Genomic DNA, 12,079 nt, shown 5'->3' with positions numbered 1-12,079 from the left:
CCTGGCTTAAGCTTGGAAGTGAGGCAAGAGTCTGGAACTCAAAACATATCATATATAACTGTTCAAGGAAAGTGATCAAGTGTGAGTGTGCATTTTGGTGCAGGCTTTTAAAATTATGATTACTACTATTTTTAATATTAGTTTTTAGAAGGTTCAGCAGTCCAATACTGAGAAGTTTTAAAAGCTTCTCCTCAATGTTAGATGGATATTTTGCAAAGTTCTCTGTGTCATTCTTTGTGGAACCTGTGATTCTGTGGTATCTGAAGGAGTACAGTCTTACTTGTCTCAACATTGGATCTTTTCCTAGTCTAACATCCAGACTTTCCCCAGGGCATTCCCGCAGTTTTAGATGCATCCCCTCTAAGACACTGTCGTTTGCTTCTGCCCCGCTCCCAGGCAGAGCACTCCTAGGAGTGCAGTGTCTTCCCAGAATTGTCACTTTCACAAAATTTTACATTAAAGGGGTGCAGCATACCCAAAAGTAGGTAGGCCATTCTGTATGAATGCTATTTACAAAATGGCAAACAATCCCTGTAGCCATTTACATGGCAGGGATTGATATTACAGACAATGAAGTTCATACAGGAATGGCTAGTGCTGTTCTGAAAACTTTTCCTGGGGTTTTCTACTGTTTCTTTAAATTTCTTTTATGGTCCTCTGCTAAACAAGAGCCATTTTCCTTCTCTTTTCTCATATACCTTACTTCCAAGTCATACTTGGTTTGGTAAGTTTTCATATCAATTGTCTTGTGCATTTCTTTATACTGCAAATACATAGATGTGTATGCAAGGCCTGCCTTACCTGACCTATTAGCAAACTTGTCATTGCTTTCTAACTCACTTTTGAATGGAATTAATGCCAGGTATCAAAATGAAACCACGCATTTCTACAGTCTAGCTTACTTTCTTCATCCAGTGTTGGCTTCATAACCACTAGTTGCTGTTTTGTAACTTAAATTGGAGAATACTCTTCCCATTAATTAAATCCCCCCCAATGTTCTAGGGTTTAGTTCCATTAAAATAACCTCAGTGTGATATTTAGATGTTCTTTAAAGTCTACTACTTTTTTTTTGCAGGACTAAAATCTTGATATTCATAAGTGGAATAAAGATGTGCTGTTAAAATGCTTTGTAAACTATACGGCCCTTTCATTTAGGAAAGCAACTTCCATCCACATAGTAACTTAATATTGAGAAAGCAAATATTTGGTTTATTAAAAACAAGTTCCGCTGAGTAAGTAAAGAATCAAACTTTCTTGAAGAGCACTGTTTTTCCATTCTGGAAAAACCCATGGATTTCCATTTTCCATTCTGGAAAAACAGACAATTCTCTGTGCAGTTACTTCCTCTCAGGAAAATAGGGACCATGAACAATTCTTCTGTAAGACGAATATTTGCTGCTTCTCAAGATGATTCAAAAGGAATTAGAATCTGATGTTGATCAGCAAAGAAATCTGAAGCTGTCTTATTTAGAGACACTTATAAAAACTTATACTATGAATTCTATTACAAGTTTGACATAAAAGTTTTCATGATAGCTGTCATGTGGTGCACCTGATGATGGCTTTTTGTTTAAAAGAATGTGATTTACAGCTACAGGTTGAGTAGGACTGAAGAGTGTAACAGATTGGAAAGTATAATTAGTCTAAATCACACTGGAGCTCTTATCTCTTTAAACAGATAACAGCTGACAGCTCTGTATATGTCAGTTTTATTTTTCATATTTGTACATACTAAAAAGTGCTTATTTCTGAGCTGTCAAGATCTTGGAAAGAACTTGGTACCCAGCAGCTCACACATGGGCATGTAATTGAAAAGTAGAATGCTACTAGTCCTTAGCAGCACAGATTTATTGGTACAGGGGTTTGTCAGTTCACTTATCTCTAATGGTTCTGATTTTTAGGTTCATTTGTGCAGCTCCCATTTGCTGCTTCGCCGGGCTGCAGTTGCATGTTTACGACAGCTAGCTCAGAGGGAAGCAGCAGAAGTATGTGAATATGCCATGAGCTTAGCCAAAAATGCTGGAGACAAAGAAAATAGTGTCATCAGTAAGTATTTCTTTGATATGGCCTTTTTGTAATGGTTGAGTGCATATATGTGTGGTTTGCCTTCAGAGAGGGGAAAAAGGCCCCAGCAATCTCCCACAACAGAAAAAAACCTCTTAAACTATCCCTTTCGGCTCCAGTAACTTCTGTCAACACCCCTGCTTACCTCTTGAATTTCACTTGTAATTTAACGTTTTGTAAAGTTCAGTCTTAATTTTCCCTGCACTGTTAAGACTGGCAATCAAATAGGCACACAGTGTATATACAGTAAAAACGTTTTCCTTTTTTCTGGTATTTAGGTCTTGCTCTTTTGAAAAGTGACCTAATTGTACCCTGTTTGATTTAGGTCTCCAGTTGTTTTGCATTCTGTTAGCACTTCTGCAAAGCCTGTGGACTTTGTTGATTGGTTCAGTTCTTACATATATCATTTTATTCTGAAAACTGGAGGCACAACAGTGTTGATCAGCACAGTCTTCATGCTGACATAGAACCATGAGCATACTTGTATTAAATCACATCAGTTAAGTCTGTCTCTGGGAAGATTCTTTAGCATCTTTTTTACAAATCCATGGGGTATATCCCTTGGAGAAAGTGGTTTGTTTGTTTCCCCCCCCCCCCCCCTTTCCAGGAAATACTGGGAGATGTTATTTGCCTTGCAAAAAAAGAATTAAATGAATTGCTGTATTAAAATATTTCTAGTGTTAATTCCCAAGAAATTCATTAACATCTTGGTGCATCATTGGTGGAACTATACAAACACAGTGATCAATTCTAGTCTGTTATTCCAAATTTTAAAACTGATTTACTGATTTCAGGAAAGGTTTCTTACTATCATTTTGCAGATATTAATCCTTTTGCACCAGGAGTTGGTTCTCGGCGAGATGCTCATTCCCGGCATCAGGGGGTTAATATAACAGAGACGGGCCTCGAAGGTGTCCTTTTTGGGATGTTGGATCGGGAGACTGATCGGAAGTTGTGCTCAGATATCCATGATACTCTGGGACATATGCTTTCATCACTGGCAGTAGAAAACCTTTCTCACTGGCTCGTACTTTGTAAAGATGTCCTTGCAGCTTCCAGCGGTAAGTGTTCTGTAGCATTTATGTCAATAACAGGATGTTTTTAGTGTTGATGTCTTCTGGCAGAGCTTGTTTGGAGCTTGTCTTTTATCCTTGTTAAAACATAGTATATATCCTATGTAGAACTTAAATTATAGTGCATCAAAACTTCCTTGTAAAGAAGATATCATCTATGCTATGTTAAGTTTTAGAATATTACTTTTAAGGTTAAAAAGTTAGCTGCCTTAAAGTAGGTTTTGCAGTGGAGAAGCAGTGTGATTGTTATTCTGAAGTTTCAGTATCTTAATGAAAGTAGACATGCTGTTTTTAGCCTTTATACATGAGGATGATACAGAGAGTACTGTACACAGTCTGAGCTTTCTTTTATGAGGTTTTGTGATTTAGTGAGGTGATGATGGGTTACCATGGTGATGAGACTTCTGCTTTTTGTTCAGCATTTCAGTCTTATTTGCACTGATCTTGTCCTCTGAGACCTTATTCCTGTTTTTCAGCTTGTAGGATGATTGTGACGCAGGTTCTGCTCATTTGCCTTGCATTTATACTTTATGGGCATACTGTGACTTCATGCTGAAGTTCTTTCTAAATGTTGCCAGCTTTATGTTTACTGATGAGTAATGCTACCAATGATTTCTTTAGGCAATGTAGTTAGCCCAGTGAGAATGACCTCATTTCCCAAGTTGGAAGTTGGCATATCCTTTTCTTATTTCAGTGTGGGATGGGCTTTAAAGTTTTTATCGTGGTTGCCCAATCTCTTATTTATTTATTAGTAGGTGGAATAATCTCTGAGAGAGCCATGTTTAAATGTATTTCTCTTGACTGTCCTTTAAGCCGACAACTTCATTTTGAACTTCTTTGATTCACCTAACGGTTATACAAACAAAATCTCGTTTGCTTTTTAAGCAGAGATTTACAAATCATCCATGTTAAGGTCCTGGATGCCTTCTCAAAATCCTCTTTTTGTGAATTGTTGCCATCCATGTGTGATTTCACATAGCCACTTTTTATTGAAGTCTTGGCTCTTCATCTGCATAAATTTAGACTTTCTATGAAGCATGCATTAGTTGGGGTAGGTTACCCATACAATAATTTCTTCTCGAATTATTGCTAGAGTAATTTTTGTCAGTATCTTGGCATTTTGCTAATTTAGACCTTGTCATTGAGATTCTATGTTCTCGTTTGTGAATAGTAGAAGTGTATATGCGTGTTTGAGTTGTTTTTTTGGTCCCTGTTCTAGTTTGGGGTTTTTTAATGTCATCCCTGAAGTAATTGTATTTTTTCAAATGAACTCTTGCAGCCACACTTAAGAGAAAATACTTTTTTGAATGTGTGCGTGCCATAAACTGCCTACTTGTCTATATATCTGTCCCGTGGCATGGAACTTTGTAGTTTTGATGCGCTGTAGCTTTTGCTTGAAACAGGAGCTGAACAGTTCAAACTCTGAGCCTGGTAACCTCCTTCCCTTGTTTATTGATAATTGAATAGATTAATTTTCCAAACTGAGAAGTTCAGATATGGGATTCAGCTATAGTTGGCACCTGTGGAGAACTAAGGTTACAGGAATTTATCTTGTAACATTTAAGGCATATAAAGAGTAATAGAGCCCATGTTAGAGGTGAATAACATTTCTTTTACTGTTATTTCTGTGCCTTTTGACATATTTCAAATGATGTTGTTTCAACAGAAGTCCCTTTTGAATCTAAGGAAAGCTTGTATATGTTATTAGCTGTCTTCCTGCAGATTGTAACAGTGTTTTGTTCTCTGTGGTAGACATGAGCACCACTGCTCCCTTGGGAGGAGGGAAAGATGAGGAATCTGAGAAGAAGGATGAGATGGATGATGATACAATGTTTACCACTTTGGGTGAAGAGGATAAATCCAAGCCTTCTGTAGCTCCTCGTTGGGCCACACGTGTGTTTGCAGCAGACTGTCTGTGCCGAGTTATTATGCTGTGTGAGAATGCGAACAAGGCGCACTTCGATCTGGCACTGGCTCGATCAGCCAGGCTTAAAAACTCAAAAAGTAATTACGGAATGTGCATGTTTGGGTTTTGGTTTATTTTCATTTTTTTTGACACCTCTTAATAGCTTAATATTGGACAACCAAGAAAAAAATGTAAGCAGTGATCCTTTCATTCAAATGGTTAAGACCAAAGGAAATGGCAAAAAAAGTCAATAAAACTGTAGTTGTATAATTTGTGGAGCTACTGTACCATGAGCACAAAGAATGAGATTTGCTGGAGAATATAAATTCTGACAGACAGACCTGCCTGGAAGAAAAGCCATAGATTTGCAAAGCCGTAGATTTTCTCAGTCTGAAATAGAAGCAGCAAACTTCTATCTGAGGGTGAGCTGAGTTTAATGTAAGGACAACAATGAATTAGGTTTTGGAGAAGATTTTAGTATCTCCAGACTGAAGGGATCCTAGAAAATAAAAAAAGAGATAAGGCCAAGTAATTATTGCTATAACATCACTTGTGGAGAGAGGGATGTGAGGGAGTTACAAGACATGGATCCAGCTGATTTATATAAGTTCCTTCTTTTGGTATCCATGAGAATGATCGATATTAGTTTTAAAGCTCATGTTATGAAGATACTTTTATGAATTAGAGAATCAAAATGGGGAGGTCAGAGATGATATAGTTGTTTTGGGAAGAAACATTTTTCTAACAGAAAATAGGGGGTTTCTGTCCTTGAGTTCTCTATATGTATTGGTTCTGATACATAGTGATTGTTTGCTTTCATCCATATATCACTCATGAGGACTTTGTTTATGTAGGATGAATATATTGAGCATCCTACAATGCATGGATAGGATTTTAGTTCCATGTTGTTTAAGGGTATCTGTTATGATATGGAGATTTATCGACTCTTTGCTTGTGTTGCTCTGATGCACTCTGGTTCCAGCATTGTGCATTGGTTTAGTGAGAATCTTGTTTCTGACGTGGTTTGAGGCTGAGATAATAAGAGGGAAGAGATTTGGGAGAGTTTTTTTTGCGATGCTGTTGCAGTGTAGAGAAAATCAGAAAGTAACTTCTGCTTATAGGATCCTGCAGAGGATAGCATATAATAATCCTGTGAATGTATGCAACTGAATTTATTTAAACTGAAGTTTTTGTATTTGGCATCATTGTACAAAGGAAAACTTAGCAAACCTCTACCTCTCATCTTCAACTCCAAAATATTTAAATTCTGCTAACATCTGATAGTCTGAAATAGTAAGTACAGACTTTACCACTTTGTAGTTTTTAAGTGAGTTCCAGTCTGTCTTTACTGACGTACTTCTGGAAAATTTCAGCTATAAAATTAACTTTTTTTACCTGAGACATGAAAATATATTAGTCACATCTGGGAATTTAAAATTGACAGTAAGGAAAGAAAGAAGATTAATAAACAGCAAAGAAAAATCCTTTCAGAAATGTTACTGAGTTACATATTGTTATTTTCTACATGTTGCCTGTTGCTCACTTGTGGCCTTGTGGTTGGATTTTGTGAGCGGAGCTAGAGGTTTACTCAGATACTAGGTGTTCAAACTTGACGAGATTTTCCTTTATCAGCAGGGGTCACTATAAGCATAGGACTCGAACAGGAATTGCGTTGATTTTTGTTTAGGATTGAGGAGGATCACTAACATTAGCTTTACTAAATTTTCTAGTATCTTTGAAGCTACTCAGCAAGATTCACATGTTTTATTCAATGCAATTTCTGTATGTGTCAATGCAATTTCTGTATATTTAATTTTGTTTCTAGTTTGTGCTTAGTTTTTAAGGTTGTCTTAGAAATCAAAGCTTTTGTGTCACTTTAAGGGGCAAAGAGGGGGGAAAGAAACATCATTTATGTCCTTTCCTGCGTTCTACCATACCCTAAATGTGGACCTTTGAAAAAGAGTAGGTAAAATCTATACATATCAGTGAAGAAAATATTAGAGATATCTGTCATGTTAGTGATGTTTTGTGTTACTAAATAGTTCTTTCTGGTTTGTTCTAAGATGACTTCTTAGTACTCCATCTCTCCGATCTTATTCGAATGGCATTCATGGCTGCGACTGATCACAGCAACCAGTTACGAATGGCGGGTCTTCAAGCTCTTGAAGACATTATCAAGAAATTTGCATCGGTTCCTGAGCCAGAGTTTCCAGGCCATGTGATACTGGAGCAGTATCAGGCTAATGTGAGAACTCCTTTATAAGTTCAGGAAATTGTGTATTTATGCCAAGATGCCAGCATTAGATTTGAGAACATTTTGTAACTTCAAAAGACTTGTGAAGAGATTTTTTAGTGTGTGAAAATGTACTGAAGAAGTGCTTTCATTTACTTCAATATTGATCTCTTCCTGTTGATTGTAATTAAGAGTTCGGTAGCAATTGATTCCTGAAATTATTAATAATTGAAATTACATTTAATTTTTTAGCAAAAGTGACATTTTGTTAGTAAAATTAGGAATTTGAAAGTAATGCTGATTCAATTCCAAGTTGAATCTAATAAATCTGGTTACTTGGGAATTAATGAATATACTTCCATTTGAATGAAAAATATAAAAGTATAGGAAGGGAGGGTGAGCATTTAAAGATTTACTTTGTGGTATTGCTGTTTTATTTTGTTGTGTAATTTAACTTTTTCACCTCTTTTGTTTTCACCTTGTCTTTAAGATCTCTGCAAATACTTAAAGGCAGCCTTTCAGCCTTTTCACTTCCTGAAGTGAAACGCAGGAAAAAGTGGGTTTAGGCATTTTTTATTGTTGTTGAAAGTGAATACTATTGTAAATGTCTGCTAGACAGCAAGAATAAGTTGGGGTTGTAACTATAATGTGAAAATTGGTATTCTTGTCTGATTTGTTTTGTGTATATGCTTGAGCCTTAAATAAGTGAGATGAAGAATGTTGTATCACTGTTATTTTAGTTGGATTTTTAATTTTTCTTCCTGTGAACAGGTTGGAGCTGCTCTGAGGCCAGCTTTTTCCCAAGACACACCGTCTGATATAACTGCAAAGGCCTGCCAGGTACAGAGGAAAATGTGCAGATGTCAAACTGATCTTCCTTCTCTTTGAAGGAGCATGCAGAGGAGTAGCAGCAAATGGCTGGAATATTTTGTAAACCTAAGCCATGACGTTTTTGTAACATCTTTTGCATCTCCTAGTAATATGTTCTGCTCCTCAGAAGTGCAGAAGCCCTTTTAGGGAGCTACATCAGAAAATATTTAGTCTTTGTGAAACTAATTGTATCTCATGTCAACTCTGCCGTTTGTTGCTGAAAGGAAAAAAGAAGAAGAAATGGCCTTAAAGATTTTGTTTAATTCTACCAAAAGTAATCTGTTTATTGAGATGCCTATCAGTCTGATCAAATATATTTCGATTAATAATAATTTACCTTTAAACACTAAACTTCTATTCAGATTAATACTGCATTTTAGATTTTGGAGGATCTAAGTGTTCTCATTATAATCATGGCAAAAACTTCTCAGTGAATGTTCAGTGCAAGATTCTCTGTGTGTTTGTTGTGTATGAGCAACATACCTGATAGTTGTATCTGGTACATGGTTTACACAGCTAAATGACTACTGTAGGTTAAAGCAGCAGTTTAATTAGCTATGCAGATATCAGTTTTAACTTTGTGTATGTGAGTTTTATTTAGTAAATCTTGGTCCAGCAGGAACTGTGATTTTTGTGATGGTATTGTACTCTTAATTTCCAGTAGAATTTGTAAGACTAGATCAAATATGACATAGTCTGATAGCTATACATAGGAAAGAATATGCTAATCTTACCTTACAGAGCATTTCTGTGCATTTAAAGATAGATTAAGAGGCAGCTTATGTGAAAACATTCAACATTCTTTATAAAAATCTTCCTTATTTCAATCCATTTCAAAAGTGGATGTGGACACTTAGAGGATCAAATGGTTGGAAATTAGATTTTAGAATTTAACTCATCCTGGAAGTTACATGGGCAGAGATGAGCTGCACTGAATTAGTTTCTTGTTACAGTTTTGTGACATTGCTGAGACAGATGTTAAATTGTCCAGCAGCAGGAGTGAAGCTTATTTTAGCCTTACTTTGAATATACTATGGATTTGTGACAGATATTTGTCAGTCTTGTCTCATGCACCTGCAGAACACTTTTTGGTTTTGCGTTTACTTTAAATATGTCCCTTGTTCCAGATCATGAGAGGCGCTTCCCCAGAGGCCTTCGTGGAACTAATTCTCTAAAAGCAAAATAAATAAATGGAAGATAGGACAAAAATGCCATGAAACAGAGAGTTTTTAAAACCCAAATCACTTTTATATGGCTTTTATTTTGTTGTTCTTCAGTTCCTCATCCTTGTAAAATCACCACCAGAAGTTCTTCTGAAAGAATAAGTCCTCTTTTCTTTTTGTAGGAAAGAAGATGCACTAGAATTATTCTATTGACTGTGTTATATTTGAACATGAATGTGTTTTAGAGGATGAATGTCAATGAATAGCACTAGACAGAAGGAGCTGATCTGTATGATGTTTGTATTTTAAGTAACTGCCTGAGTCCATTTAATTCAAATGACAAGTGGGGAGACACCCAACTGTATGTCCACCATGTCCCATATTGATTGTTCTAGATTTAGAACTGTTGGTTCGAGTCTAGAGCCCCGTTGTTTAAAGATTTTTATTTCACTCATTTGTAGGTATTTTCTTGACATTAATGATCTCAAAAACTTCTCATTAGTGTGGAGCTTTAATATATAATTTGAAAAGTGTGGATTTTTAAAGATTAATTTCTACTGATTGCTGTCCAATGTATTCTTGACAGTGAATGTAATGACATGTTAACTGAATGATCTGACCAAAGACTTGGGAACAGAATTAGAAAAATGTTATTACCTATTTATGGAGAATTAAAAATCTATTTTAAATATTTTCCATGTCGCTACTAAGTTCTACTGTAATATGCTTTGCAAATACAGCCTTTGTAACCACTCATCTGAGTAATTCTTTTATCACAGGTGAGGAGAAGAAAAAGGAAAACCTCAGGGTTTTTTTTATATTATATTAAGCAGGAAAAGAGCTGCTCATTTTTTTTTGTGGTGATTATTTTGGTTTTTGTTTTCTTTTTAAAAAAATGTTTTATACAGTTAATTTTTTTTTGCTATTTAACATGATTCTAAATTTTGTGGTCTAGGTATGTAGCACTTGGATAGGAAGTGGGGTTGTAAGTGACCTGAATGATCTCCGCCGTGTTCACAACCTTCTTGTCTCTTCCCTGGATAAAGTGCAAGCAGGAAAGGGATCTTCTAGCCAACTTTACCGAGAGAGTGCAAGTACTATGGAAAAACTTGCAGTTCTGAAAGCATGGGCTGAGGTAAACATTGACCATTAAATCTCTTGACAGGTTTTGCAATGTAATAGCAGCCTCACACCTCACTGGCTGTTAAGTACTGTTACTCCTGAGATGTTTTTATCTCCATATATTTCTCTGTTCTTTTTTTTATCTACTGTTGTGTTGGTTCATATTCACAGGTTATTCTCTTTTTTATTGTACTCTTCCCTATTCAGTTATCACTCCTACTCTATCAGATTTTGATTTTCCTCCCATCTTATTCCTCTTAAATTTGAAAACAACAAAAAAATGAATAACCTTAAAATACATTCTGGGAAAATATTGCAGTTAATTAACTCAGAGTTTGACAAAGCGTTCATAGTAAATTACAGACTTAACTAGATATTGTTGAGTAGTTGCTGGAATACCAGAAATCTTCAGCTATTTACAAAAGACAGAACTACTTACATTGCCTTTCTTCCTGAAATGTTACTTGCATGCTATAGAGCTCTAAGTGTAATTACACAAATGGTAATTTGATTTCTCTTATTATAGTACTTCAGGGTCTGTTTGTTTTTCTTGGAGGTTACTTTTGAAATTACAAATGAAAGTATTATCATTTCAACTGTGTAATATTAAACACCCCATACTGTAATTTTCAGCTTTGGTATGGAACATCTGTTCTATGAAGACTCTTATTTCTATTCTATTTCTTTTCTAAAAATGACAATTTTTACTGTATTTTTCTGTTATTTCTGCTTATTCCCACATTTATCTAAGTTTTTGAAAATCCTTTTATCCTCTCATAGCATCTATCAGAGACAACATGTAAGTGTTCTTGTATTAATGTAACCCATTTAAAGCCCTTTTCATGTGTTTATGATATAAATCTGCTCCAAGAAAGTGACGATTAATTTATCTAGTAGCTCTTAATGTAGGTCAAAGAAATCTTTGCAGTAAGGATGCACTGATTTAATAAAGTTATTTAAATCAGTATGTAGAGCAGCAGTAATTGACAATATTCTACGAAAAAAGTGTGGCCAGATTGTTTTATGAGAGTGCCAGTTTTGACCGTTGTTACATACTGGTAGAACTAGAAGAAAAAAAAATTAAAGAAAATGTAATTGTATTACAATGCTCTTTTCCCAGTCATTATCCAGTGAATCAATCATCTGCGTACAGAGTCTGTTACTTTTGCATGGGAAAGGCTAGCTACTTTTTCTGGCTTTAGGATCTCACAGCCTATACTGTTTTATCTGTTGTTTTTCTAGGTGTATGTTGTTGCCATGAAAATTAAGAAGGAAGCAGAGACCAAACCAAAGCACATTTTAAAGAGCACAGAGGAGGATGAGGATGATTTTGGTACTGTAGATGAGTTGCCACCAGATAGTTTGATAACACTTGTACAACCTGAGCTGCCTGCACTCAGCCGTCTCTGGTTAGCTGCACTGAAGGATTATGCTCTCCTAACTTTACCAGCTGAATTTGCTACCCAACTTCCGCCAGATGGTAAGCACTGGAATTGCTTTCTGTATTGTTAGGAGAACCGGAAAGAAACACTAAAATGAGACTTCAAAATGATTCTATAAATTATTTGATGCTATGTTTCTCATGCAAGTGGTAAATTTCTGCCTATGTGTAATAGGAATGTGCTTTTTGCTTCAGTCTGCAATGAAG

At 35.8% G+C, this 12,079-nt stretch overlaps 1 protein-coding gene across 5 annotated transcripts in view; it reads left to right on the top strand.

Moving 5' to 3' along the window:
• HEATR5B (HEAT repeat containing 5B) overlaps nucleotides 1-12,079 on the top strand; it is a 58,146-nt gene that overhangs the window by 28,417 nt on the left and 17,650 nt on the right. For all 5 annotated transcript variants that reach the window (XM_061991143.1, XM_061991142.1, XM_061991144.1 and 2 more), the window contains 7 exons: nucleotides 1,902-2,046; nucleotides 2,886-3,125; nucleotides 4,890-5,141; nucleotides 7,107-7,288; nucleotides 8,048-8,116; nucleotides 10,265-10,444; nucleotides 11,674-11,911. In XM_061991143.1, the coding sequence (XP_061847127.1) occupies nucleotides 1,902-2,046; nucleotides 2,886-3,125; nucleotides 4,890-5,141; nucleotides 7,107-7,288; nucleotides 8,048-8,116; nucleotides 10,265-10,444; nucleotides 11,674-11,911 (1,306 nt within the window). The remainder of the gene's footprint in view (nucleotides 1-1,901; nucleotides 2,047-2,885; nucleotides 3,126-4,889; nucleotides 5,142-7,106; nucleotides 7,289-8,047; nucleotides 8,117-10,264; nucleotides 10,445-11,673; nucleotides 11,912-12,079) is intronic.

Source organism: Colius striatus, chromosome 2, assembly GCF_028858725.1.
Source record: "Colius striatus isolate bColStr4 chromosome 2, bColStr4.1.hap1, whole genome shotgun sequence".
In the NCBI taxonomy this organism is placed as follows: domain Eukaryota; kingdom Metazoa; phylum Chordata; class Aves; order Coliiformes; family Coliidae; genus Colius; species Colius striatus.
Note: the sequence above shows the minus strand (reverse complement) of the source record. Positions and strands in the feature narration are given on the sequence as shown.